At 38.0% G+C, this 26,585-nt stretch overlaps 7 protein-coding genes and 1 long non-coding RNA gene across 11 annotated transcripts in view; 4 read left to right on the forward strand and 4 right to left on the reverse strand.

The window, feature by feature from the left end:
- Positions 1–1,196: 1,196 nt before the first annotated feature.
- Positions 1,197–2,509, forward strand: LOC143378728 (uncharacterized). The gene is made up of 3 exons (XM_076830656.1): positions 1,197–1,387; positions 1,465–2,163; positions 2,236–2,509. Exons 1-3 carry the CDS (start codon positions 1,328–1,330, stop codon positions 2,392–2,394), a joined length of 918 nt encoding a protein of 305 aa, XP_076686771.1. The 5' UTR covers positions 1,197–1,327; the 3' UTR covers positions 2,395–2,509.
- LOC143378717 (putative methyltransferase-like protein 25) lies at positions 2,324–4,026 on the reverse strand. The gene is made up of 5 exons (XM_076830648.1): positions 3,460–4,026; positions 3,038–3,389; positions 2,871–2,968; positions 2,510–2,795; positions 2,324–2,450 (listed from the first exon to the last, which is right to left on the reverse strand). Exons 1-4 carry the CDS (start codon positions 4,024–4,026, stop codon positions 2,562–2,564), a joined length of 1,251 nt encoding a protein of 416 aa, XP_076686763.1. The 3' UTR covers positions 2,324–2,450; positions 2,510–2,561.
- On the reverse strand, positions 4,004–4,827 carry LOC143378737 (uncharacterized). 3 transcript variants are annotated; one of them, XM_076830678.1, is made up of 2 exons: positions 4,641–4,827; positions 4,004–4,565 (listed from the first exon to the last, which is right to left on the reverse strand). In XM_076830678.1, exon 2 carries the CDS (start codon positions 4,552–4,554, stop codon positions 4,150–4,152), a length of 405 nt encoding a protein of 134 aa, XP_076686793.1. In that variant the 5' UTR covers positions 4,555–4,565; positions 4,641–4,827; the 3' UTR covers positions 4,004–4,149. The 3 variants fall into 3 exon arrangements, with proteins under 3 accessions (XP_076686793.1, XP_076686784.1, XP_076686802.1); XM_076830669.1 differs by having other exon boundaries at positions 4,004–4,571; positions 4,641–4,825; XM_076830687.1 differs by having other exon boundaries at positions 4,004–4,640; positions 4,720–4,812.
- Positions 4,828–5,133: 306 nt separating this feature from the next.
- On the forward strand, positions 5,134–6,154 carry Nd-ashi (NADH:ubiquinone oxidoreductase subunit ASHI). Its single transcript, XM_076814344.1, has 4 exons — positions 5,134–5,352; positions 5,514–5,737; positions 5,798–5,954; positions 6,029–6,154. The coding sequence occupies exons 1-4, from the start codon at positions 5,232–5,234 to the stop codon at positions 6,079–6,081; spliced, it is 555 nt and encodes a 184-aa protein (XP_076670459.1). The 5' UTR covers positions 5,134–5,231; the 3' UTR covers positions 6,082–6,154.
- LOC143369900 (uncharacterized) lies at positions 5,605–7,015 on the reverse strand. Its single transcript, XR_013085523.1, has 2 exons — positions 6,802–7,015; positions 5,605–6,713 (listed from the first exon to the last, which is right to left on the reverse strand). It is a non-coding gene; the product is annotated as an uncharacterized LOC143369900 (long non-coding RNA).
- A 27-nt stretch (positions 7,016–7,042) lies between these two features.
- LOC143369801 (FK506-binding protein 15) lies at positions 7,043–12,718 on the forward strand. Its single transcript, XM_076814191.1, has 13 exons — positions 7,043–7,233; positions 7,471–7,635; positions 7,710–8,229; positions 8,314–8,517; positions 8,592–8,627; positions 8,858–9,040; positions 9,103–9,288; positions 9,363–9,585; positions 10,650–10,918; positions 11,002–11,127; positions 11,185–11,367; positions 11,444–11,546; positions 12,551–12,718. Exons 1-12 carry the CDS (start codon positions 7,148–7,150, stop codon positions 11,522–11,524), a joined length of 2,262 nt encoding a protein of 753 aa, XP_076670306.1. The 5' UTR covers positions 7,043–7,147; the 3' UTR covers positions 11,525–11,546; positions 12,551–12,718.
- Positions 12,719–12,914: 196 nt separating this feature from the next.
- LOC143369845 (uncharacterized) lies at positions 12,915–15,938 on the forward strand. The gene is made up of 6 exons (XM_076814250.1): positions 12,915–13,064; positions 13,772–14,062; positions 14,184–14,292; positions 14,364–14,708; positions 14,778–15,096; positions 15,179–15,938. Exons 2-6 carry the CDS (start codon positions 13,794–13,796, stop codon positions 15,706–15,708), a joined length of 1,572 nt encoding a protein of 523 aa, XP_076670365.1. The 5' UTR covers positions 12,915–13,064; positions 13,772–13,793; the 3' UTR covers positions 15,709–15,938.
- Positions 15,846–26,585, reverse strand: part of Mbo (nuclear pore complex protein Nup88) — a 90,738-nt gene continuing 79,998 nt past the window's right edge. The window contains exons 3-13 of one of the 2 annotated variants that reach the window (XM_076814196.1): positions 25,150–25,263; positions 22,904–23,090; positions 22,738–22,835; positions 20,986–21,196; positions 20,446–20,594; positions 20,295–20,380; positions 18,747–18,991; positions 17,632–17,742; positions 16,925–17,151; positions 16,456–16,704; positions 15,846–16,367 (exon numbers count right to left, since the gene is read on the reverse strand). In XM_076814196.1, coding sequence (XP_076670311.1) covers positions 16,304–16,367; positions 16,456–16,704; positions 16,925–17,151; positions 17,632–17,742; positions 18,747–18,991; positions 20,295–20,380; positions 20,446–20,594; positions 20,986–21,196; positions 22,738–22,835; positions 22,904–23,090; positions 25,150–25,263 — 1,741 coding nt within the window. In that variant the 3' untranslated portion in view covers positions 15,846–16,303. Of the gene's footprint in view, positions 16,368–16,455; positions 16,705–16,924; positions 17,152–17,631; positions 17,743–18,746; positions 18,992–20,294; positions 20,381–20,445; positions 20,607–20,985; positions 21,197–22,737; positions 22,836–22,903; positions 23,091–25,149; positions 25,264–26,585 lie in introns of both variants that reach the window. The other variant, XM_076814193.1, reaches the window with a different exon arrangement.

Raw genomic sequence — 26,585 nt, forward strand, 5'->3', positions numbered from 1 at the left:
AGGTATAGATTCTTCTATACCCCGTCTGTGTCGATAGTGAGAGTGAGAAGCGCTCTGCTCTAGGTTCAACGAGATTGTGTTGATATGTAATAATATCAGTGTCTAAAGTAAAGCAAAAGTCGACAAAATATACCCGCAGAATCCAAGCATTTTTAGGTCACTAAAAGAGTTTTCTGACTCAAACGGTGAGCAGAGCGCTCCGCATTGAACCTTCCTCTTTCGAATGAGACCTCGCCCAGCCCCAAATCTGCTCATATAAGGACGAAAAACGAAAAATCCCGAACCCATGTTTCGGGCCAGATTGTGTCGGTATACAGCGCGCTGCATTACCCGTGTCTATCCCCTTAAGCATTTGCTTAAAAATAAGTAGCGACTGAGAATACTGCCCTATGAATACCAGCCTAAAATATTCTTTATTCTGCCGAAGATATTTATTGTGCCTTATAAAATATAATACGATACATTCCCTCAATTTAGCATAATTAGTGCATAAATAAATAATATTTTCATTATTATTTTGTGTTTTCTTTTAAACCTCACCAATATTACATATATTTCAATTCATTTTATTAGAAACACGAAAGTGGATGACCATATATTTTTCAATTACCGGTTAGTACCAGAATAATCGCAGTGTCGTGACTGCATGTGGCATCACCTTGGCTTCGCGATCATTTGGCTTGATCTAGCCCAGAGGTGGGCAAACAATTGAAATAAAAATTTGTGTACGAAATTTTTATTTGCAATAATTGTTTGCCTAACTCTGGCTGGCGGTGGTGCGTCATAGCGAATTCGGTATCTCGCACTAACTGTGCTGATGCCAGAAAATGAGTTTGGATTAGTTGTTTCTTGATTTTTGATAAAGTCGAAGATAGCTCTATATGAATCAACCATAGACATATATAGACAGAGCGTAAGCTGAGGGAGGTGTAAGATTCGCGGTAAGGGGAGCGATACAGGCAAATCGGGTAACGCAGTGGTTATGTGTACCGAATGCTTCCGAAGCTAACCCGACGTCGGGTTCTGCCTTTTCCCCTCCAAGCCTACCGTTCCCCTCGCCAATAGTCCCAGCTTCTGCTCCGTCTATATATGTCTATGGAATCAACCACTCCAAGTCATTTTCTGGCATGAGCACAGAGTCACTGCGAGATACCGAATTCGCTATCAGTAACGTCTCACGCACACATTACCACCACTCCTGTAGGTGTTCCCCCTCCGCTAAATAAGTGATCCTGCATATTGTCTGGCTGGCAACCCTAAATAGAAGTGTTCCTTGTGTGCCTCGTTCTTTGCAATATCCGAAGCGGTTTAATTACCAGCACTTGTTATGGGGGATGAAAATTACGACGATCTTCGGAGAAGGAATATCGCCGAAAGAAATGCTGTCGTAAGTACTCCCGTTTCTAATAAAATTTTTTAACCTTTGCGCGGATTCATGCATTTGCTTACCTTCAATGGTTCCAGTTTGCTGAATTTTTCACCGATCTCAAGAAAGAGACGAACGAGGCGAAAAGTATAGAGAAGTACACACGAGAAGAAGACACGGAGAATCTGGAAAATGAACCTCCGAAGAAAAGACGCAGAATTCATTTTAGCTTTACTGATGACGAGAGCGTTACATTTAAACGATTGCACACCGTTAGTAAGCGATATAACACCAGGAGTAGATCGAAAAACCTGGGTAACGAAGACTCGAATCCTTCGAACGATGGAGAGGATGAAGAGAACGAGGCTAAGAGTAAGAGACATAGGTTGCGGGTTATGTTCCCCTGGGCGAAACCTCAAGACAGGTCCATCGACTTGATGAAAATGAAGTCTGACAAGGACCAGGAGGAAGGGGACGAAGATGAAAACAATGACGACTCTTTTGAAGAACTACAGAAAAAAAAGAATTTCAATGTAAATAAGTCTGTGTACGATCCAAATAGCATTCCATCTGTGGAAGAAATTACACAAGATATGATGGACAACGTGGCAGAAAGGAGTACTATGAAACAGTATTGCAAGATTCGGGGAACTAGCTGCCACCAATGCAGGCAGAAAACTATGGATACGAAGACAGTGTGTCGATCTGGAGAATGCATCGGAGTTAGGGGACAATTCTGCGGACCTTGCTTGAAGGGAAGATACGGGGAAGCTGCCATCGAAGCATTAAAAGACCCTGTATGATTTTCTTTGAATCAGTTTATATTTTCTTTCACATGTTTATCATAGCTGATCGTTTAACATTTCCAGAACTGGGCTTGTCCACCTTGTCGAGGGCTGTGTAATTGCAGCATATGTAGGACTAGGAGCGGTCTGCGCCCTACAGGAATCCTAGCGCCTGTGGCGCAAGAAGAAGGGTATTCGTCTGTTATGGACTACCTCCAGTCTACCGAACTCGACAACACGTAATTTCGTTATAGTAAGACACAATAGAATAACAGGACGATTCAGTATTGAAAGCATATCTCTTAATATATTTAATCGGTATATATAGCATTTGAAATGACAATACCTTTATACTTACTAACTCAGACCCTGTATGACAGGAGTTTCTGCCCTCATGTATTTACTTCGCCTTATTTTATCGCAATGATACCGTAATGCCTCGGCGACAAAACAGGATCGAATAGACGCAGTATTGCGAGTTTAGAACAATGATTGCTCTTCTGTAAAAATATTATTCTATCGAGCATAATGCCTGCTTCCAATACACGACCGATGTGTACCCTTAACATTTGGAAAATATTAAATCTTTTCATTAGGCGTAGATAGAACTGATAGGTATTTTCTAACTTCTCTGCAGGCGGTATCTAAAGATATAAAGATCGTGCTAAGAAATTTTTAATAAACAAACATGTGTGTCCATACCGTTATCGTCGTTATACCTTTCCTGATTGTACTTCAATTCTCGAGAACGCCCACCGAGCGTACGTCGGGAAATCGTGCGAAGGTCCTCCGCGACCTACTTTAGCATCGCGAATACCTATTAAACAGAACTGTTAAGCGCTGTGAAAGAGAGCGAAATCGAAGTAATGGAGGAGAGAGACTGTACCCATGGAAGAAAGGATCACTTGTAAGATTGCCCTGTAGAACAGCGACGAAGATATCACTTTATTCCCCGAGCTCCTTTCAATGGATTGTTGGGCAAGCATTCTAGCGTTCTTGGAGAACTCAACTCTCTCGTCGAATGTCTCGTTTGTCAAGTGGTAACAACAAGGCACAATACACAGCAGATTAATGTCTTTTGTGGCTAAGAATGTTCTAATAATCGAATGAGTAAGAGAGCCACAGGTATGTAAACCGGTTACTATCAGATTCTTATCCAACTTCCAGTCATGAAAATTTTCATTTACCATTCTTACGTAGTCCGTTGTTTCGTTTATTTCCTCGACTACATATTGGACCTGAAACACAGTACATTTTTGCTATGCTGTATGTTTAAATGTCTGCTTTATAGTAGAGTATGATCAGTACCAAATTTCGAGAACCCATCGTTTTCTTCTTTAATTTCTTTTGCCTACAAATTGCTCCGTTGCAACACAGTTGTGAGGAATCTATCGCAAGGACAGGAACTTCGTGATTCTCTGCTAGGAAAGTCGATAAATAGGCTTTACCAGCGCCAGCATCTATTACCAGGCTATCGGTCGACGCTGCTATTGCTCCAATTATGTTTCCGAAAGATTCAACCTCGTGCAGTTTCTTAGCATTCATGAATTCTGGCTTTGTACTAATGTGTCTGTGTTCATCCAAGTGAGTTACATTTGGTAGAATGTCTACGAGGTTCTTTGAATTTATTTGTATAGAACATGATTGAAGAGAAAGAGACTTTGTCAGCCTTATGAAATTATTAAGGATAGGGTGACTCTCATTTTCCGTCCAATAAGCACAATCTGCTTCGTTTCTCTCTAGCTCCAATCTTAAAGCTTCTGGCAAGCACATCTCCCACAAGTTCTCAGTGATAAAATCGACTACGTGACAGTTTATTAATTTGTGATAGGTATTTATAAAGCTCAGAACATTGTCAAAGTGTTTATCGTACATAACTATAATAATTGATGTTTAAATCTTTTCAAATAACAAGGTCCTTAACGTAGTTATCAAAAATAAAAGGTATTACAATGTTCAAACAATAACATTATCTTCTTGCTCTATGCTCTCGCTCGATCAAAAGTCAAGCTGTTCTGCCTCCGGATATGATGGACATATTTTTGTTAGGGAGCAGAACTTGGCATACTTAAACCTGATATCATCCATGCTTCTCTCTATATCTACCGTCTCAGTATTACATCTAGGAAAACTGTCAATGTCTCGCAAAAGTCCTTTCGCAATGTCGACAGCTTTCCCTGAATTAGCCTCGCTTGTGCTTAAATACTGTTCCAAGATGCCACAGTAATATCCCAACTGCGCGCCTAATATGCTAGCTCTGTGATATCCGAGATGGTACCCATTTACAAATCGTTTTTTGCCTGTTTCGTACCCTTCCTTGTATCCTAAATTCTGAGCGTTCTCTTCAGCAAATAATAAATTCTCAAACTCCTTGTTCACATCAATATCCTCCTTATCAGACATAATTGGTGTGCCTGGAACTTCATAAAAATAATCAGAATAGCAGTGGGAAAGAAGATATATTCATTCACTACTTTTATAAAATGTACCTGCAACATATTCAGATATCTTAATAAGAAGTAATCTTCCGTTTACTTTCTTCCCTAGTGCTTTTTAATACAATCTTACGCGACACATAACCCAACTTCACTGCATGGGTTGAATTTTTTTAGGCTATAGTCCAAGGTAAAGATCGTACGCTGGCAAACACTACTCCGCTTTTTTAAAAGTCACGCGGAGGAATGCTTGCCAATCGTTGAAGTATAAACTTTAGAAGCGCGAAGTTCGAATCGGATCATACGTTTGTAATAGGAAAGGGAAACAAAGCGAAGTTTGCACGCAGTAATATTGAGAAATAAAATTTGTTATCATTATTGGTAAGGGTGTGTGGAATTATTATTTCGTGCAAATTTTCAATCGTAAAATTCCCCAGAGATCCGCTACATATGTATGTACCCTGTAGCACGCGTGCGTAAACGCGTGACCACCCCCGCCGCATGAAGCAGAAACGCGCCTAGGAGGGGGTATTTTCTCCGCGGTTCTCCGCCGTGCATTTGCAGTAGTGTGAACAGAATCGAATAAAGCGGGCTACACATGCAACGATTGGGAACCGTGGGACAGATATGAGTTGAGTAGCGAAGATGGCTGTCTTGAAGAAATTCGGAGAGCTGTCCAGTAGATTATTGGCAAGAAATGGGTCTCTGTTTTACATTAACAGACACTACGCGACAGAGTTTGAGAAATATTTACAGACCATTAAACGTGAGTATCATGTTTCGGAGAACAAAATTATCCAGCACTGTTTTCCACTGTGCTCCAATAAATTAAACTTTATTATATAAGAATTGTTCACAAAGTTTGTTTAAAATTACTCCGAATATTGTCTCGCATAAATTAATCTAGAATGTTTTTGTTTCTTTCAGCTTTGGGATTGAGGCAAATGATGCCAGGCCCTTACCCGGAAACAGAAGAAGAGAGACTTATGGCTGCAGAAAAGTATGGTATGCATCCAGCTGAGTATAAGCCGCTTCCAAATGATGAGACCGGTGCTGGAGATTATCCGGACTTGCCATGGCAAAATGTTGAAGCTCGAGATCCCTATTACCCATGGGATTTTCCTGCTATGAGAAAAAACTACGAAGAGCCGGTAGGTTTACAGTTTTATTAAACATACAAGGAGGTTCTCATACAGTATTTAATGTTGCAGTTGCATCACCAATTTGACATATTAGGGCCAGATCGCTTTCCCTATGGTGTCCGACAATTTATGGATCCTTGTAAATGTTCCATATTTTTTGTAGTCTTCTTCCTTTCTTCTTATTGTATCATTATGATGTTTGGAAATACTAGACCATTGCAGGCAAGTATTCACTTTCTGTCTGATATTTTGAAAATGTTAAGCCCAACAATTGAAATATTAATGTATTATTTTAGGCAGAGAAGCAGTATCCCGGGAAAGGAATTCATTACACTTTTGAACCAATAAAATAAATGTATAATAATAAAAAATGTATAGTTACGAATAGGTATAATAAATTATGCAAACTCTGTAATGTAGGTACAATTAATTGTACAATTTCCATTTTTATTGTAGACTGGTATTTTGGATCAATTAATGAATGTATCCCTTTAATGTAGAAAGTAAATTAAGGAAGTTATCGGAAAAACGTCACCTTAATTATTATCATTGATTGGTTATAGCATGTTTTCAATTTAGTATTGCCTACTAAAAAATGTAATTATGGCTATTAGAAGCAGGGCCGTTCCTGGCGGGGGTGCAGAAGGTGCCTCCGCACGTGAGCGGCCAAACTTAAGGGCGGCCGCAAGCCGTTTATTATATGTAAAGTTTTGACTAATAACAATAATAACCGAAACTCTTTTGCACGATAACTATTTAAAATTATGTATATATAGATATAAAAGTAAACACTGCATATCAAATTCTTAATTAAAAAATATTAAATTAATAAGGGCGGCAATATTGTTTTTAAAACCCAGGAACGGCCCTGATTAGAAGGAATCCTTAACCCTCAGTTGTCACACCTACTTTTTCGAACGTCGTTGTCACACTGGGTCAATTTGACCCTGCCAATTTTCAATCAGTTGTTATTTAAAAACTATTTCTTAAATTAGGTCTCAAAAATTCTGAGATGAAGTTTGAACATTGCAGAATATATGCCCGTCGTTGAAAGTTGACATTTAAAGTGTCACCATGCTTAAAAAGAATTTGAAGCAATAAGAGTTCCGACAAAACGTTTTTTGCTTAAAAAATTGCAGGGTCAATTTGACCCAGTGTGACAACCGAGGGTTAATTATGGCTTTATATTATTAATTCTTTCCTTGGATGTCATTAAAAAGGAGCACATTTGCAACAAGCATTTCGAATAACGAATGAGAATTATCTTTTCTTCGATTTATTTCTTAGATAGTTTTTTTTATCTAGATGTTTATTCTGGTTACAAGTGACAGAACGTTACTTACTAGCCGCAAGTGATTTACGTTGTTTTCGTCGGCTTAATCGTGCTAGAAAATTGTTTTCCTTTAAAATATTCGATTCATGAACATGACTTCAGGAAACCAATTACCCAATCTCGATAAGATATTCCGTGATGACGACGAACCAGATTTTATACCGTCAGGAGGGTACGATATTTTTAGATAACCATTTTCAATTTTTGCAATGCCTGTCTTTTAAAGCACCTTTCAACAGCAACGAAAGATTATATTAGAATCTTGTAGATGTACGCAAATAATAATTTCGAAACATAGAGGTCGAAATAACATAGGGGTTATACTGTTAAATTTTGTACTTTTAATTTAAATAATAATTCGACCTAAGTATTCTGTTAAAACTGTTACATCTATGTCAATTTTTTCCAGATCCAATTTGGCTGTTATTTTTGGGCTACAAGTTAAACCAACAGACAGTCACTCTTCGTCGAAGCAACATACTCTTAAGAAACCAAGCAGTCCTCGTAACGTAACTCAAACTGTTTTAAGCAAAACGGAAGTCATAATAGCTAAAGCAGTGCATGCATTCAAACTGTGAGTCTTAGTATCTGAGACAGCTACTATTTTAACTGTTTGCTTTAATTTATATTAATTAATGTTATTTGTAGACAAAATGGAGTTTACGTACCTATTGGCAAAGTCGGTATGGCACTTACGGGGAACAATGGGGCGAAAGTATACGAGATTATTTTATACAAAAACAAGCACGAATATATATCTACCGTTACTATAACTCATGATTTTTTATATATAATGCAACCAAATAATTATTCAAGTTATTACGATAACAATAAGGATAATTGGTCAATTTTATTCGAAGACAATGATGTGTGTATAGAATTTGCAAGAGAAATAGGATTAGCTCGATATTTTTCAAAAGTTGGGAAGATAGAAAACGTGCTTCACCAAGATTTGTCACCAATTAACAAGGATGTAGTAGCAAAAGAGGGAGACAATCTATCTATCAGATATCATATTTCTCCGGAAATAACGCAGCCACTTAAAAGCAATACCACAGCAATGCAAACAATGCCAGTTCAAATATCTATGGATGATAATTGGGAGAAGACACTTATAGGAAGCAGTAAAGGATTGAAAAGAATTTTATTCTTACCCCCTACTGAACAGGTTTTAGTAATATATTTTACGCGGTTTTAACGAACTTGAGTACACCAAATTGATACAACAATCATAAATATAATTGTTCTGTAGATTAGTCTCGGTCCAGGGTTTCCCAAAGAGAAAGATGTTGTGATGGAAATAGAAATAATAGATATACAAGCACCCGAGGAAACTAGTTACGCGCATAAAACTACATCCGGCAAAGCTTCTATCATATCGCGAATGGCAAAAATGGGCCAGTCTATGTTGCCAAGAATTCCTACGTCTACTACTACAGACTCGGAAGATACCGAGGTATTTAGGATTTGTCTTCACTCTGTTACTCACATTCATTGATATAACAAATAATGAACTGTACATTATTGCAGGATGATACGCCGCATAAGTTACCCCATCATAAAAAAGTAAGTAAGCACTTAAGAGGGTAGTGGACTATTCGATACGTAAAATCGTTTGTTTCTTTGACGCTAAATTACTTTGATACCAAACAATCGTTATAGCCGTGCTTTTGACAATCTATTGTGGGCATCTTTTCGAGTATTTACAAAAAAAAATCGTCCCCTTAAATTATCTACAACTTCAAACGAATCTGACGAGGCTAAAAGCTATAATGTAGTTATGTTGCGTATCCAAGGTGGAGCCATTAGAGGAAGGATCTCAAAAGGAATGTTCGTCGCAAGAATCAGTGGACGAAACACCAAAAAACACGCAGAAACTATCGAAACCGAAAAATGATGTGCCTGTAACAAATACTACTTGCAAACCCTTCCTTTCTACAGCCACATTTACTCCGCAGTGGTCTCCCACACAAATGCAGGTACATCAACTTAATTGCCCAAAAGTTATCGTTATTTTATTAGGAATTTGCACTGATTGCAGCCAAATTTTGTTACTTCGGATGGCCAAGTGTATTTGTTACAGCCACAAAATGTAACTCCAACAATATCATCGTCAATGATTGATCCAGGGTTAAACATGTTGTTATCTGAAACTAGAATGACAAACACGGAGCTCAGAATGGGAATGTCTAAGATAGCTGACAATGTGCAGAAGTTGCTCGATAAGGTAGTTACATACAGAAGAAATCATATGTTCTTTACAAAGATGCCATGCATCTGTATATTATGTATCATGTACAGTTTCATGTTCTTGAACTTCAAAATGCAACGTCTCCTATAAAAGATAAAACAGCTTTGGATGCTACTTTAAAAATGCTATTAACCATGAGTGCATCTCAGAGTGAAGAAAATGATAGTCAGTCTCAGAAAAGTACTGATGCCAGAGTTACTGATAATTCCGTAAAAATCAGTACAATGAAAAACAGAATAAGTGCTTTAGAGAAAGAATTGCAGGAGTCAAAAGGTAACATACACTTTCATATGCGATGTACTAGAGCAGCGAAGGCCAGTTCGAGCCATTTGGGAGCCCGGGCTTCAAGATGTTTACCATAGCCGCGCGGAAGGGGAGCTGGAAAGCCAATGATAACGAGTGTCGCGCCACGGATAGGGAAAACTGTAGTAGTTGCGGTGCAGCCTCATACCCATGCGATAAGCTTGAATGACTGGGATTCTTGGGGGCCCCAGTGATCGCTGCCACTGGGGCTCTTAAGAGGGCCAGTCATTCAAGCTTATCGCATGGGTATGAGGCTGCACCGCAACTACTACAGTTTTCCCTATCCGTGACGCGCCCATGTTATCATTGACTTTCGAGCTCCCCTTCCGCGCGGCTCTGGTAAACATCATACAGCACGGGCTCCCAAATGGCTCGCACTGGCCTTCGCTGTACTACAGTAAACCCTCTTATAACGCGGTTTCCATATAAAGGCTCCTCCAAACCAACGCGAATATCCGCTCCGCGTCGCGGATCACATAAAGCAGCAATTTTTTATACGTGGTGGCTTATGGGCAGTGTTATCTGCTCCGCGGCGGATCCGCTCCGCGCCGCGAAATTCGCGTTGGTTTGGGGGAACCTTAAACGCGGAGCAAAAATTGCGACAGTCCTCCGACCCATAACGCGATACAGTAAATCCCCGTTATGAGCCCGTTTTTACCTCTCGTTGACAGTCCGGCGACTATCCTCACCATTTCTTGGAAGCCTGCGGACGAGAGTGAGAGAACCGGGCAACGAGCGAGAGGAAACGAGAGAGTCAGACTCGAAGTTGCCGTCGGGTACGGAAGAGAGAATCATGTCCGTAACCCACCGTGAGCCCATCGCCAGCCCCGTTCGTCGGGCTCACAACGGGGATTTACTGTACTATCATAATGCGGTTCCCATATAACGCGGTTCGAATTAATATGATTTGTACTATGTAATTCGGAGTTTGTTATAACGCGGTTTCCATATAACGCGGTACGAATTAATCGCGTTTTAGGAGGGTTGATTCTAATTATATATAACAATGCGTTGATTTACATAATAATTTATAGAAACATTAAGCGCCAATGCGGAGTATATAAAAAATCTCGAGGTTCAAAACGAATCTTTAACACAGACTAACGAAAATTTGTATAAACGTGTTAAGGAATTAAATACATCTTTAACCGATGTAAATAATGTACTCGCGAAGACTAGAAAGGATGTAGAAGAAATTAATAGCACACACAAAGAAAGAAAAGGGATATTAGAGAATAAAATCTCCAATCTTCTCAAGCAATGCGATAGTCTAACATCTGCAAGTTTTACGAGTACAAAGGAAGTAAGGTTTTCTACATATTTTTTTCAAAGAAACGTAATTATAGATTTCTTACATATCTGATTATCGATGATCGTTATTTTTAGAATGACAGTAAAAACAAAGAAATCAAACACGTAATGAACCAAATTTATCATTCTCTGTTAGATAAATTTGTGAATGAATCCTACCCTACCATTTATATAAAATCGACAATAGCAAGTACAATAAAGGTAAGAATTCCAAAATAGTCTGTTTGTATTCTTTAATAGAAATCTTTTTATTTCTAGAATGTTACATTACAAATTCTCTATAACGTTAGCAAAGAAAGCAATAAGGAAGCAAAACCAGTGTCTGATCGAATTATAGAAACTGATACATCAAAAACTGCCGACACAGAATTAGAAAAATCTGATTCAAGTAATTCTACAATCCAGTTACCAAAACAGACCGAAGTTTTAGAAAATGCCAATGTAATCTTTAATCTCCATGTTTAATTTCGCGTGTCGCATTTCAGATATTACGTTCTTAAATCCTATTTGTTCACAGATATCGCCAGTATTACTGCAAGACGAACCGCCACCCATTCCTCCGATTGATACTGAAGACAACAGCGATTGGTTACATTAATGATTATACGCTGCAGTTTATAGTTTAACATGCACTGTAACATGCATCGTAAATGGAGGACATAGAATTAAGAAAACAAGAGACATGAAACCATAGTTGTATTTCGCTTATTCTTAATAATATGGAATGGAATTCCATAAAAAAATTCATAGTCTCATCGCGGACTGTTTGTTTAACTATTCATAAAACTATTCCTAAATCTAGAACCAAATTGATTACGGCTATAAAATAACAATAAGCGAAATACAGCTACGGTTTCATGTCTCTTGTTAGTAATTATTTAGAAGTTTTCCATCCTCACCGATTTCAATGATTTTTGGATATGTTGTCGGGGACACGATTCTGAACAACTTTTTCCCATACATGTTACCGCCGCTCGACCTTCGTTTCCGAGATATTCGCGAAAAACTGCTGCTACTGCACAATGTATTCTACCGTGTACTGACAGTACGCGTTCGTGGCAGCGTATGCGCCAGTATGGGACAAAACAAATAACGAAGCTGACCTTCGTTTCAGAGATATTTGCGAAAAACTTCTTTTGACTTATTCCGACGCAACGCATTCCACTTTCCAACTTGTCCTGGGTATTAGTACTGGCCGGGGGGGCGCGCGCCCGTCCGCCCGCGGGCGCGTAAAGCATGGTGGCGAACCGATATGAGTCGGGGTGTTGACGGGCCTCCGCAAGTTTCTGGTTCAAATCTCTAAACTCACATCAGTTCGCTATCATGCTTTACGCGCCCCCCGCACTAATCTAGCCCCAACCAATACTAATACCCGGTACAAGTTGGAAAGTGGAATGCGTTGCGTCGGAATAAATCAACAGAAGTTTTTCGCAAATATCTCGAAAACGAAGGTCGTGCGGTCGTAACATGTATAGGAAAAAATTGTTCAGAATCTTGATCTTGATAACATATGCAAAAATCATTGAAATCGGTGAGGATGGAAAACTTCTAAATAATTACCCTCTTGTTTTTCTAATTCTATGTCCTCCATTTACGATGCATGTTGTAGTGCATGTTACAATAGTTTATATTTTACAATACAAATGACAACTCATCCACGAACCAAAACATTTTTAATACCCTCTGATTTTTCCTCCGAATTCTATTCCTTGCAAGAGTGTTTATATCGATGTGTAAAAGAATTTTGTAGAAAGCTAATAAGCTTCCATATTAATGAATATTATTTTACTTACATCGTCGACTTATCATTTTCATGTTTACCATTCCGCAAAAAACCAATATGAGGTTGTTACGGTTTACTTGCGCATTCGACAATATCTACAAAAATAAATTACCTCTCTTCAGGATCAGAAATTGCCAGTTTATAATTGCGAAATAAAGTTGGTTGGTTTTGGTTGCAATATAAGCGCACAAAATACAAAAACTTTTTGACTGCTAGGCAAATCACAACAGTTGCGCCGTTGTTCAGTCACTTGTCCTTTGGAAATGGCGCAAAATCACGGTATGTGTTTTCGTGACAATGAAATATTATAAGACGCCGATGGAAAGAAGGAATGCTGCGAAAAATGTGACAGGACGTAAGTTACCGCTGTAAACATTGGAAATTAATAGGGAACAGAAAATCCCGCCCTACTTGTCCCGGCTCTCGAGTAATTCTATCTGGCTGTGTTCACGGTTTCTTCACCTTTGGCTTCTACCACGCCAATCAAATCGAATTCTAACCTCAAAATATCGACCAGCGAGAGCGTTATTTCTCTATTAAATTCGATCGCTGCTAAACGATTTTCTCAGCCAGTAGAAATTAGACAGAGAATTAAACAAAGATGCCAGCAATAAATTTAAAGATATTATTTAATTTGTCCTGACATAACCTCCTTTTCTTTTCCAAACTATTACGCGCACATACTAAATCACAAACATCGCTATTATTACTTTCAACATCTCACTTACAGTAAATCCAGAACATCCGTTCGCATTTCTGGAACCTTTTAACACTGTGCAATTGTAATTCAGAAGTAGATAGATAAATAGCCGCTTACTTCCGAGCGAAATGATTTGGGAGCTATATATGTCTTAATTGAAATTACACAGTGTCGAGGAAATTGTAATAAAATATATAGAGACATTCTCGACTTACTGTTTCCTTGTCCTCTGTACCTTCCCTTTTGCGATGTTCATGGAGCATAGGATGGCATAGAAATCATTCCACGAACATCGCAATCGGTCACTAATTCTTTGATGCATTCTTTAATTAATAAATGACGAATATTTGCTTATGAAATAGATTGTTAGTCTTTACTTTTATAATGGATGTAAGTACGGTGGAAGATGAAGATGTATCCTTCCATTTGGGGGAAATGTTTGATAGTTACGAAGAACTGGAACATAAACTGGAGAAATTTTCAAAGCGTAGTCTAGTTCATTATTGGAGAAGAGATAGCAGAACAGTCAGCGGAGCTCACATGAAAACCGCTCGTCCGATTAGCGAGCGTCTAAAATATTATTCTGTGAAATATGCTTGTATCTACGGCGGCCAAAAGTTTCTACCGCGGGGAGCTGGCAGAAGACAGTCTCAGTTAGTTCATAAGATTACATATTGTTAATAATAGACTGTTACACGAATTATCTCGAAATAAATGAATATAATCAAACTTATCTCTGGATATGATAATTTATACGCGTTGCATTTTGCTTAGATCGATAAGGACAAATTGTCCCGCTCATATTATGCTAAGGGCATCGAAAGATGGTACAAAGTTAGAAGTAACTAGTGTTAATAACGAACATAATCATGAAATATCAGAGGTAAATAATAATAGCTGCGTAACATTAGATTAAACTTACAACATTTCACCTGACTCTACTTATCTTGTTAGGAGTTATTTAAGAATCTACCACAAGAAAGAAAATTATGTGGTGAAATTAAGCAGGAAGTGCAGGATCTCATGCAGTTACATATTGACCGCAAGCGACTGAAAGAATACGTACGATTAAGAACGAACAAGATACTTAGGTCCAAAGATTTATTTAATATAGCGGCGGCCAATAAACAGAAGCGAAATATAACGCCCGAAAGGGCATACCATTTATTTAAAAAGATTCACGATATTGAGAAAATGCAAGGCAGAGATGATAAAAAGACGTATTCGGAATCAGAGGATGAAATTGCACAAACGATAAAGAGGATGAAGAAAGAGCAGGAGTCTCCATGGGGTCAAGACGTAAGATATCCTATTTCACATTGCATAATCTCGCCGTACATTTAATTAAAGGAACTGCTCTTTTATCAGAGATTGCCAGCAGAGTTAGAAGTAAGCGAAGGGAACGACGGCGAAGACTCCTACAGTGGTCAATTAACGCAGGAAGAAGTGGTAGATGAGATTGACACAACAGAAGGCGAACTGCTGAGAGCAAATAACGATGGGGATATAATATCAGCGAACGGCGAAATTGTAGGGGAGTTAGTAATGCAAGATGGAGATCCCTCCGTGATTGTTGAATCAATTGTAAATGCTGATGGTTCTGTTTTCGTAGATGAAAGGGAATTCAATAATTATTGTAATAATCATTTGTCGCATGTAGATGGTAGTCAGTCTCCTAGTGCTAGAGGTAATTACTATTCGGTTGTAACAGCAGATTTTTATTTCGATTATACAAATGGTACGTTATTTGTAATTTATTTTAACATCAGTTTTAGATATCGAAACGATCGCGCCTACTGCTGACATGGAAAAGATAGAAGGAACGTCTAATTCCCCTAAACAACAGACCAGGTCCCTCACGCCACAGTCTCAGCAACCTGATAAGTCACCGAGCGCTTTCCACGAGCCTGCAGATTCCAGAATCTGGATTATGAAAGAAGCTACGAATGCAGAGATCGAAGCTGACAGTGGGCCGGAAAGTGAGGCAAATGTTTCAAAGTCAGCAACCACCGGAAGAGCGGATATCGACGTGCCTGAAGTGATGTTGTCAGATGAAGCCAGTCATCAGTTACTCCATGAACAGTTGGCAGTACTGCGCGCGGAAAAAGGGAAACTGTACCATGAGACTGAGATGTTGAAACTTAAGAAGGACAAGTTGAAGTTACAGATAAACTGTTACTCGAATGAGATACGCAAACAAGAAATGGAAAAGGAGAAACTAAGGCTCGAAATAAAATTGCTACAGTCGAAGGTTATGGAGGATTCTAACGACGTTTCTCATTATATTTTCGTGCCTTGAGCAACGTGGTGTAGCAAACGAACTTTGTGATTGCATAACAAGAATACCGCGCGGATGAATCGCCGGCGTTTTATTCCCTTTAGCGAAAATCAGTGGAATCGTACTCAAAAACCACGATGTGATTTTTTTTTATACATTACCGTGTAATGATAAAAGTATTTCAAATCAAGCTGTTTATTTATAAATACTCGATATTGTTATATAAGGTATTTCGTAACAATTTGTCACTTACCACGACACATTTTCTTGCTTTTATAAAAGACCGATAAATTTATTTTCAATTTCGAGCAATTAGAAAAATATCATAATTCGACAATTTTTTCGCAAATATAATTTTCACTGTAAGTGAAATATGTAAGTTTTGTAGAATGTTTGTACCAACATTTAAAAGGGACGTGTAAGAGGGAAACTGTTGTACATATTCTTTGAACGAGCAAAGTGGCAGAACATAGAATATATGTACAGCTAGTGTAATAAATTATTTTGCAACTGAAAACATTTTTTATTGTATGCTACTCCTATGTTTTGATGTAAAGTAATACAAATTTACAATTGATTAGAAGTAACAGTAGTAATACTTTATTAATTATTTTACCTAAATACTCACTTCCTCCTCGAGTTTTTTCACCTCTGTTATTAACGTTTTTATATCCCTCGTTCTGTGAAAGAAAAAACCGACCAGCATTAAAACGTTATTGCGTGTTTAATAAGTGTATTTTTTTATAAAAAAGTGATAACAATACGTACATATGTCCAAGATTATTTTTAATTGTATTCTCTTGATCGCCTCTGAAAACAATTTCTTTCCTCCTGTCGTTGCATTCATGGTTCTCTGCATGCTTAGCCTGTTGCGTTGATTTTTTCTTAAGTTCTAACAGCCTAATCTTTGTTTCCTCTATTTTCACTTCCATTTTCCGTAATTCCTCGGCTTCTGCTCTTTCCATGGGAGTCATAGAAGGTTCCTTGTAATTTACTAATCGTAATACTTCTTTCGCTCTACAAATGAATGATTTGATATTAAACCATAATTGTAATACAGTGGATTGTAATACTATGGCGTTAAATGACACTGAATCACAGATTGCTTTCAATGGAAAGTAAAGATAATATACTAGCAGTCTACATTCTGCTACCGTTTCCAATTCAGCCCTTAGAACTTTAAACAATATCACCAAACCTTTTGAACGCTGTAAATGTATTTTGGGGTTCTCTTTACCGTTGCGCTAATTTCTCCTGTTCATCCTTGATATCTTCGTAACGTTCAGCCAAACGTTCAGCAGTTTGTGTCAGTTCTTTCTTTGCCTCCATTAAAGTGTCCAACTCTTTCAGTAGATGCGTCTTCATTACTTTTAGTGCATGTACCTTTTTACCGATTTCCTCTCTCACATTATCGTGTCTAACGAAGTGTTCTTTGCGAAATATGTCGGTTGAGTGGTATAAAAGCTAATTATAAAAGTACTTTGATCATCTCCTTTCAAATTGATAGTTGTGGCAAAAAGAAAGTTTAAAATGTAAACCATAGTACAACTAGATGGAGACCACAATTTATTGAATTTATACGGTATAACGCGAGGGGTTTCCTCAGAATAGACCAGTGATACCAACATGATACGTGTGGCATTAGACCTACAAAGGGCGAATTCCATTTATGTCCAAATCACCCGCGCCCACGACCAGTAGGAATTTTCCGTTTTTGTAATAAAATGAATATCATAAATTATATGTTCCTGTTTGCGAGTCGTAATTTATATTTAAAAACCTGCAGTTTCCGATAATGGTCATTTCTCTTCCATATTTCAGGAGATTTTCATAAATTTTTAACGAAAACCACGGGCGATTTGAGCGTACGTGGAATTCGCCCAAAGGTATTATTAAATTCAAATCTTCTTTTGGCCAGTGCTGTATGTTTGAACGATTTAATACCTGCAAACATTCTCGAAGAGTCATCGACTTTGATCCAATCTTCATTATTGGTTGTGAAGTCTCGCGCTTCAGCAATCTTTTTATGTACACGTCAAACGCTTCTTTGTGAACCTTAAATATACATATACGCGTGATTTAATGAATGCCAATTATTCGAATTGTCTATCCCTGGCTCTCAATTATCCGTACTTATAATCAGGAATTCTTAATTTGGAGGTAGAAACGAGAATAGAAACGATTCTACTTGAATGGTTTGAACATCTCATCTCTACTCGGATGATGCTACTACTAATCGACGCGTGTTACGAAGAGTAGCACGTTTCATTTTTTTCTTACGGACAACTGCGTGTAATTTTTTTAAATGAAACGTGCTACTTTTCGTAACGCGCGTCGTAATGTACTAGTCTAAATTGTCTTGTTATTTATTTAGTTAAAGAGAACAAACTCTTTGACTGGCAGTGATGACTTTTGACATAGACGGTCTCTGTCCGTTCTCTGGCATTTACTATCATTATTGACCTATACATTTAATCTAGAGATATTGGAGACAGGGGCGTCCGGAGACTTTTTTCCAGAGGGGAGCAACTTGGGGATGATGGTAAAGAAAAATATACCCCTCTTGCTTTTTTAACCCATTTTATAGTGTCAATTTAAATAAAAAATTAAAACCGAAATTTAAAAATATTCCCTTTTTTTAGTATAAACTTTTTAAAGAACAGTTTTGAAAAATAACCGATTTTTTCTCAAAAGCCAAGGAGGGTAACTGCCCCTTTTGCCCCCCCCCCCCTGCCGACGGCCATGATTGGAGACCTTTAACTACAGCATAGATTTCGTCTGGATAAATGTAACGATTAAAACTAGAAAAAAACGTTCTCTCTACTGTTATTTATCACTTTATAATTTGCGTTTGAAAAAATGGCCTGTTTTAGGGCTATCGAGGGTAACCTCCCCCCTTAAATGGGAGACATGGAAATTGTGTTAATACAATGTCTAATGTTAGGAACTAGAACAAATTCAAGAACCTGCCCAGCATTGGGATTGACTTTCGGTTTCTCGCTGGCAGTCAAAGAGTTTGAATGATGAACAAGCGAACTGACTCCAAGAAGACTGCTTACTTTCTTTTCTACGTTAATTATGGGTTCTGGAAGTTCAATTTTTGGAAAATAATGAAGATCAATAACAGATCGGGCGACAACATCGCCGGTGTGCAACAGAGCCACCAGAACGCACGGCTCCTGAAGAAGTCCGAATCCTAAAATTGGTGTGGCTTCGTTCGTTCCCGTGTGTTTAGTCCTCCGGCAAATTAAGTACTGTGAGCTGGACTGGTTCAACAGCGACGGTAATCGGGCATCTTCATTTTCTGGAAGATTGTATTCTCAAAAAAAGCTCCCAGCTCATGCACCAAGTTTTCAGTAAAATAGATTGAATCTTTGAAAATGGATTAAAAGTTCGTACAATTCGTTTCTTTCGCAGGCAAATGTATTTGTTCTTGTGAGATGTGTTTCAGACCAGACAGTTTAACCCTTAGTATCATAGTGTAACACCCGTGTTACACGAATTGAAAAAATCGTGAGCGTCATTTGGGGGCTTTTTCATGAACTTTAAAGCGTTACTTTACTATTATCATATGTAACAAGTAGGGGTGCGCGGGTACCCGAGATTATAGTCTCGGGTGGGTTCGGAAAATTTCGGGCGGGTTCAGGCGGGTACCCGCAACATACGAATACTCGGGTAGCCGGAAATTTTTGGGTATTTCGAAATTTTCGGGTAGCTCGAAATTTTCGGGCTTGGTTGGAAGAAGTCGGGCAGGTTCGGTCCAAGGCGTTGTCGTTTCTTACATGCTAATTTAAAATAGAGTATACTATTATACCTAATAATATGTGTGAAAAGTTCTTTAATGTATATATTATACATTATTATGAAATTGATAGGATACATCTGCATGAGCATATATGCACTACGAACGTCACTTAACTCGACTTGTGCTTAGCTGCGAATGTATGAGTAATCGACGACGAAATACGACGATACGCCTTGGACCGAACCTGCCCGACTTCTTCCAACCAAGCCCGAATATTTCTGGCTATCCGAACATTCGTATGTTGCGGGTACCCGCCCGAGCCCGCCCGTAATTTTTCGACCCGACCCGTCTGCTCGGGTACCCGCACACCCCTAGTAACAAGTGTTCTTAAGGCAGAAATACATCCGCAGAATTTCTACTGTGATACATTGTCTCGTATTGCTGATTACAACTCTTAATTTCGCCAGGGCCACTGAAAGTACCAGGTAAATGCGAATTTTGTTCCGTCAATTATTTCGGGTTTCCTTTTTGAATAAATTTCATGTCGAACATAATAATGTATGTAACACTAGTGTAACATTCTGCAAAACCGAGCATTGGCTTAGGGGGGTATACCCGTTTGAACCCTCGGAAAATGTGTACATTTTGTGGATTTTTTTACAAGTCAACGGTTTGATTAAGATTTCCCGTTTTTTTTACTATCTTTACATAGTATTATGAACTACTTAAAAAAAAAGTTTCAGTTAAAAAACTATTGTCTTTCGGAAGTTATGCATGCATATCCGAAAGTCTCGCGATTTTAGGCGGCTAAAATTAAGATTGCCTAAGTACGCGAAAATAAAGGGTATCCATGTTTCTTTACCATCTGGTGTGTTGATATATTCATCCAATTGAGAGACCATTGGTAAACTGACCATGTGAATTCCAGCGTTGTGAGAGCAGAAATACCTGAAAAGGAAATTATGGACCCAATCGTGATGGATTATTATCCTGGAATGATTATGAAAATTTACCTAGACTTGTTCCCTTTATCACAACGAAGGTGTATAGGACAACTGTACTTTTCGTCGGTGTCCGCGAAGAAGAGACCCAGCTCTATTTCCACACACTCGTAAACATAAAGCGCCTCGTCCTGTGTGCAGAGACTGTAAGTGGAACCGTACTGTGACCATATCTAAAATTCATAGGCATTCGAGAAACACAGAGAAATCAATTAGTCCCAACATGCCTGTTAAACTTGTGAGAATCGGCAAAACTACAGTTGCGTAGATTAATAAATTATTAGGGATTATATAACTCAAAGACAACTGAGCAAACACAATTTGTGCCGCAAATCTTCGTGTCATTCGTTAATTTTTTAAGATCAATAAGATGTTTTAAAATACTATCGTCCACTCTAGGCGAAACGAAGTTAAATGGTGGTTCAAATTATCGAACGCCTATCCCTACCGCTTTACTTGCGACTCGGAGTGGGAGTCAGGCTGTAATTAAAACTCGTAACTATTTTTCGGAAGATTTCCACGTTTCTCGTGACGTTGGAATGGTAGCAGGACACTTACTCTTCTGTCCGCGTCGTCGTCGTCGCCGCCGTCATTTAACTCTTCTCTCAACAATATTGCGTGATATATCTTTCCGCTGCACATGGCGATAACCACGATAGGAGGGGTAGTTTGTAAGCACATGATGGAGCAGGAGTCTATTCCGTAATTGTCGTCGGCCGGAGGATACATTGTGAGAGATGCTGATACCATCGGGCTCTCGTGACTTGACAAGATTAACAGGCACACGTGAAAAATTGACGAACTATCGCGGTCAAAGTGAAAATAAATATCGAATTTGTAATTACAATAAATGGTTGAAATTCGAAGTATTCATTGCTTCGTTTCTTACAGTGCAAAATACATTAAACTGGCAGTAAGATTTTTCTTTAATTTTGTATAGTTTTAAATCTTTGTAAAGATAGTAGTTTCAGAGAAAATATTTAGAGTTTCATATTACATATTCGATATTTTCTTTACCGTCTTTGGGGGTCGTCCTTAAATTACGTAAGGCTTTTTTTTTGGGGGAGGGGGGGGGGTCGGATCCTTCGTTTAAATACTAGTTAATATAATATAATATAATAAGTAAATTCTTTTGAGCTTTTTATTTCAGATGATCGACTTTCGAGCAGCAGTGGTCACCGCAGAAGCCTTTTTTTAGAGAACCTTCGAGTGATGGACAATAACTTAGTTATTGATAAATATTTTTAAATGAAAAAATTACGATGCACGGTACTAGATGCAATCCTTAAAAGGAAAAAAGTTTTTCTGAGAAATGTGTTATAGCTTTTGAGTAAAAAAATTCCAAAGACCACCCTTTCTTCGGCCTCCTGACTGAGCATGACCCCTTAAATGAATTATATAAACCCTTAACAGAATTTTAATAACTGAGCAACTTAAATGTAAAAAATATTACGTAAGGAGGGAGTTGCAATATCAAATCTTACGAATTCTTATAGGGGAGACCGGGGCTAGTTGACACAGGGGGTAAGTTGATACAGACGAATTATCTCGACACCGTATATACGTAGCTCCATTTCAGCGAGATATGTGAAGATTGTCGTTCAATTCTTTCCTACGATCCAGCGTACGAGTGTGTACATCGACGTTAACAATCGATTTTTAACCGTTTTCGTTTATTTAGAGAAAAAGTAAATAGTTTTGATACACACAAAACGATCGTCCAAATAACATTTTTTCATTCGTTTTGTATGTATTTTCTCGTCTTCGCTTACTATACATTAAAGAGGAAGGACCAAAGTATATTTTGGCATATCTGTTATTAAGTAATTAATTCACATAAAAAATGAAATCAGAATAGCGTATCAACTAGCCCCGCAGTGGGGTAAACTGATACATTTTACCTTCGCCCAAATAACATTTTCTCGGTCATTTTGTATGTATTTTCTCAGCTTTTCATTTACAATATATTAAAGAGGAAGGACCAAAGTATATTTCAGCATATTTGTTATTAAGTAATTAATTCAAACAAAAATGAAAAAAATTGAAAACTGAAAAACGTATCACTTGCCCCCGTCTCCCCTACTGGGGGAGGGAGGGAATAATTTAAGGTCGGCCCCTTTATGAAATCCAATTGAAATGGAAAAAATTAGACAAACTCTGGTCGTGAAGTGAACAGAATAGCTATTAAAATTATTTCAAAACACTCCGCTTTGTAACCAGAATCCATTCCTTGGAACTTAAAGTTAATTGGAGCTACGATTAATTTAGTCCAAATTTTTCCGCAAAACTCTTTTTTTCACATACTTATCGAGCAAAAGATTGCCATGAACAGTCAACACCTCCCCGTTCCCTCGAAGAACAAGAATGGGCCATTCAATTTGGTTCCAATCGATCACGTTGTTCTGGAAATAATGCACGCTAGAATTTCATGGCTCGTTGTTACGAACTATCAGCGATTTCACTGTGATACCTTGTTGATGTCTCTGCCAGTGAACATCTCCGGTTTTCTAAGCGTGGGGGTGGCGAAGTCAAAGTCCACGGCAGTGTCGCCAAGGGAAGAGAAGTTTGGTATTTTTACTGGCGAACCATATGGCATGCGACCGACTCTCCAGGACTTAATCAATCTTGGTGTGCCACCAAGTTCGCACTCGTACAAGCTGGATGAAAGTTAAACACAGTGCAGTGTAAATTTTGTAATTTCTTTGGAGTAATTGTAACTAAGGTGAATGTCCCAATTTCTGGTCCAGTTCCCCTTTCTGCTCATTCCGTATTTTTCTTATTATTATATGCGTTACGTTTGTACCATAATTGCAACGAAATAATTCTAAATTATTTAAACAATTATGCGAGTGTTGCACGAGCTTGGGTCAATACATACATACTAATTTTTCGTGAGCAGAAATACGGACATTTAGGGGATTATATATTTAATTACAAATTAGTAATAGTTAAACATCTTGAAATATCTTTCTTAAATAGTTTTTGAATTGGTTGATATATTATTAAAGAATCAATCAATTACTCTGCAAATTTTCATCGCAAACAAATTTTGCACACCTTCTTTATGACGAGTAACCCCTTAAATGAGCAGAAATTGGGACATTCACCTTACTTCGGTGTGACTTATTGAAACATTAAATTTCCAAGTCTTTGTTTAAAGTAGCTGAGCAGTTAGAAACGTAATTTAGAAGGTTAGATAGTCTTCTTTCGTTTACTAAAAGATAGTAGAGGAATTACGAACACTTAAGGAAAAAGTTCAATTGAAACAAAATTATCGATTCTAATCAGATTTACTTTATAGGTAAATGAACTTTGGTGAATTATCTATAAAGACAGCGCGCAGAATTATAGATACTTTGATAAAGAAAACATTTTTTGACAGAAAGACAAAACCTTTTCTGTCCGCACTTACCCGTAGCTAGCGGGGTAAATGCGAACGGTTGTTTAAAGATCTCTTGATCTTTAGCAAACACTGGTTTTCCTCCATGCTGTGGGTCTGACACAGTCTTTCTTCTTGTTTGGTCGAATTTTGATTGCTCGTGGGATTGGATATTTATTTGCTGCCTGACAGATTCAGAGTCTTTTACCTTTCACCTCTTTCACGAGTATCTCAAGATCTTTCAACGAGTATTCTTCCTAATTTAATTCCGGGGTACTGGACACATAAAAAACTTCGAAATGTTAAGAGAAGGGTTGATGCCATCGTCCGTAATAGCCCCAAACATACTGTTCGTAATTACCCCAAACGGACAGAAGTTAAGAAATTTTAAATAAAACATATACGAACATGTACCTACGTGCACAAAGTGATCCGGTGATTTTATTTAGAATTAAGTAACCGAACTACGAGCAAATTATAGTTTGTTGGGCAGTATAGTTTTAATGTACTATAGACTCAAAATACTCGAGCGTAAAATTATAAGAAAAGCTACGAAAACATTTCGCGACAGTTTACTTACAAGGAAATATCCTGAACCCGGAAATTCAAAAAAATCCGAAACTTTGTGAATATGTAGAGAATTTCCTCATGATTACAACGGAATTTTTGTTTGCTGCCCAAATTCACTCTAAGGGGGTGTAATTGACCCCTGAAAATTTGGTTATTTTCCAATTTTGTGCGATATAATTCGGGAACTGTAAAATATTTTTTTTACCAAATGCTAGATCTAATTAAAAGAAGTAACTTTTGCTTTTAAACTTTTTTTCTATCTCTTACAGTTATAACACAAAAACGGGAAATAGCCAAATTTTCAGGGGTTAATTTCACCCGCTTCGAGTGGATTTGGGCAGCAAACAAAAATTGCGTTGTAATCAGGAGGAAATCCCCTACATATTAACAAAGTTTTAGAATTTTTTGAATTTTCGGGTTCGGGAGCTTCCCTTGTTAGTACTAAATATAGCTAATTACATCATGTGACAATATCGCGGAAGGACAGGCGAAGCGAAACCAGCGAATATCGCGGTGCTCGGGTTTACTCCGCGTTCGCAATTCCCTTACTCTCCCCTATCTTAAGCTGGGTTTACATCTGACGAGTGACTATGCGCGAAGAATACGCGTTCAGACTGGGCGAGTGCTCGGCCCAGTGGGCTCACTCGGCCGAGCGCTCGTCAGGTGTAAACTGAGCATTACGGTCGTTATTTGATGGTTAGTTTTATAATCGACAATGACGGTACAGTTTCCCTAGAAGTACAGAGGGTTATGTCAATATAAATTACCGAAACGTATTTTCCGACGTGAGCACTAGAAGGTGGGAGTCATTCGTGGAACCAGGATGCCACCTCACCTTCCGAATCTCCACCGTTGAGTTGAAGTGATCGAACTTGTAGACTCTGGAAGGTAAAATAAAGGGTAGGAATTCACGATGAAAATCAATGAAAATCAATGAGAATAGAAAGCAAACCATTATTACAACATAGACCTTAAGCTTCTTTCAATAGGATGATTATATCTACCCTAAACCAGCGATGAGCAACCCCCGGCCCGCGGGCCGCATTTGGCCCGCCAGCCGCTGACCTGCGGCCCACCTAAACATTGGCATATATCTTTTGAACTGTAAAAGATATCGGAATGAATTTTGCTCCAAAAAATAGGAAAAAATTATCCCTTTCTAATGTTGTGTAATTTTATATTTTTTACGTTTATTATTTTTTTTTTCATTTCTGTTTACTTAATTATGATAGAAAAAAATTGAAAATTGTTTATTTGGTACTTTATTTAATGCCCTTTTAAGTGGTTTTTAATACAATTGTTTAGACGTACCTCGTCGAGTCGATTACGACGATCGTTTTTTTAAATTTTCATACATACCTGTCATGTATACCTGTTTATATAATAATATGTAGGTATATATTACTAATAAACAGTACATCAAATTTAAAAAAAAAAGTTTTATTGTAAATCAATGCCAGGAATATCAAATTCAGCCCATAAATTAAAACTCTTAGATTAGTTATATTTATGTATTTAATATTGCGGCCCGCGTAGTGTAGTAGGTTTCCACTTGTGGCCCACTTCGGACAAAAGGTTGCTCACCACTGTCTTAAACGATTATTATTAGCACTTTATAGCACAGTTGGGCATTAACTAAATAGAATTTTATTTAAAGAAAGAATCGAATGAAAGATACTTTATCTTTATTCGTTATTAGAAGCTGGACTAATATAGACTAATAGACTGGGAAGTTGTTTTCGCAATGCTAATGAGCTCAATCACGACACATGTACAGGGCATAAAGAAATTATTTGTCGTGGCTTTCAGGGGTGAATTTACACCTCTGGGTCGGCGAAAATTTGTTACAAAAATCCACCGGTAAAATTGTTTATAACACTGAAAATTAATGTTCAACGTTTTTTACATCAATGTATTCTGGGCGTTGAGAAGAGAAAAGGTGTAGAAGAAACCATGTATCGCGAACGAATTTGTTTGGTCAGAAAGCAAATGTTAAAGATTGCGCAGCAATTTGATGTTGAGACATGGGTCCTACCACTATCAACTTCTAGTGCCAGTAACAGGCAATGCTGCTGCGAAGCGAGCTCTTAAGCTAGCAGCACGTTCTGTTTGTTCATTCTGATTTACATAATCAAAAGTAATATTTGTAAAAGATGCACTAGAAGCTTCCATAGCTCTAGGCCAATAGCAGGGAAAGAAAATG

This window comes from Andrena cerasifolii, chromosome 1 (assembly GCF_050908995.1).
Source record: "Andrena cerasifolii isolate SP2316 chromosome 1, iyAndCera1_principal, whole genome shotgun sequence".
NCBI classification, from domain to species: Eukaryota; Metazoa; Arthropoda; class Insecta; order Hymenoptera; family Andrenidae; genus Andrena; species Andrena cerasifolii.

What these genes read in the sequence shown, in the direction of transcription:
- LOC143378728 (XM_076830656.1), top strand. Translation starts at nt 1,328, where the DNA reads ATGGGGGATGAAAATTACGACGATCTTCGGAGAAGGAATATCGCCGAA. An exon ending in TCGCCGAAAGAAATGCTGTC is followed by an intron (nt 1,388 to 1,464) that starts GTAAGTACTCCC and finishes CAATGGTTCCAG; the next exon opens with TTTGCTGAATTTTTCACCGA. An exon ending in TCGAAGCATTAAAAGACCCT is followed by an intron (nt 2,164 to 2,235) that starts GTATGATTTTCT and finishes TAACATTTCCAG; the next exon opens with AACTGGGCTTGTCCACCTTG.
- LOC143378717 (XM_076830648.1), bottom strand. Translation starts at nt 4,026, where the DNA reads ATGTACGATAAACACTTTGACAATGTTCTGAGCTTTATAAATACCTAT. An exon ending in CGATGGGTTCTCGAAATTTG is followed by an intron (nt 3,390 to 3,459) that starts GTACTGATCATA and finishes ACTGTGTTTCAG; the next exon opens with GTCCAATATGTAGTCGAGGA. An exon ending in AGTGATCCTTTCTTCCATGG is followed by an intron (nt 2,969 to 3,037) that starts GTACAGTCTCTC and finishes TCTGTTTAATAG; the next exon opens with GTATTCGCGATGCTAAAGTA.
- LOC143378737 (XM_076830678.1), bottom strand. Translation starts at nt 4,554, where the DNA reads ATGTCTGATAAGGAGGATATTGATGTGAACAAGGAGTTTGAGAATTTA.
- Nd-ashi (XM_076814344.1), top strand. Translation starts at nt 5,232, where the DNA reads ATGGCTGTCTTGAAGAAATTCGGAGAGCTGTCCAGTAGATTATTGGCA. An exon ending in GAAAAAACTACGAAGAGCCG is followed by an intron (nt 5,738 to 5,797) that starts GTAGGTTTACAG and finishes TTAATGTTGCAG; the next exon opens with TTGCATCACCAATTTGACAT. An exon ending in TACTAGACCATTGCAGGCAA is followed by an intron (nt 5,955 to 6,028) that starts GTATTCACTTTC and finishes TATTTTAGGCAG; the next exon opens with AGAAGCAGTATCCCGGGAAA.
- LOC143369801 (XM_076814191.1), top strand. Translation starts at nt 7,148, where the DNA reads ATGAACATGACTTCAGGAAACCAATTACCCAATCTCGATAAGATATTC. An exon ending in CAGACTCGGAAGATACCGAG is followed by an intron (nt 8,518 to 8,591) that starts GTATTTAGGATT and finishes ACATTATTGCAG; the next exon opens with GATGATACGCCGCATAAGTT. An exon ending in AGAATTGCAGGAGTCAAAAG is followed by an intron (nt 9,586 to 10,649) that starts GTAACATACACT and finishes AATAATTTATAG; the next exon opens with AAACATTAAGCGCCAATGCG.
- LOC143369845 (XM_076814250.1), top strand. Translation starts at nt 13,794, where the DNA reads ATGGATGTAAGTACGGTGGAAGATGAAGATGTATCCTTCCATTTGGGG. An exon ending in ATAATCATGAAATATCAGAG is followed by an intron (nt 14,293 to 14,363) that starts GTAAATAATAAT and finishes TTATCTTGTTAG; the next exon opens with GAGTTATTTAAGAATCTACC. An exon ending in AGTCTCCATGGGGTCAAGAC is followed by an intron (nt 14,709 to 14,777) that starts GTAAGATATCCT and finishes CTCTTTTATCAG; the next exon opens with AGATTGCCAGCAGAGTTAGA.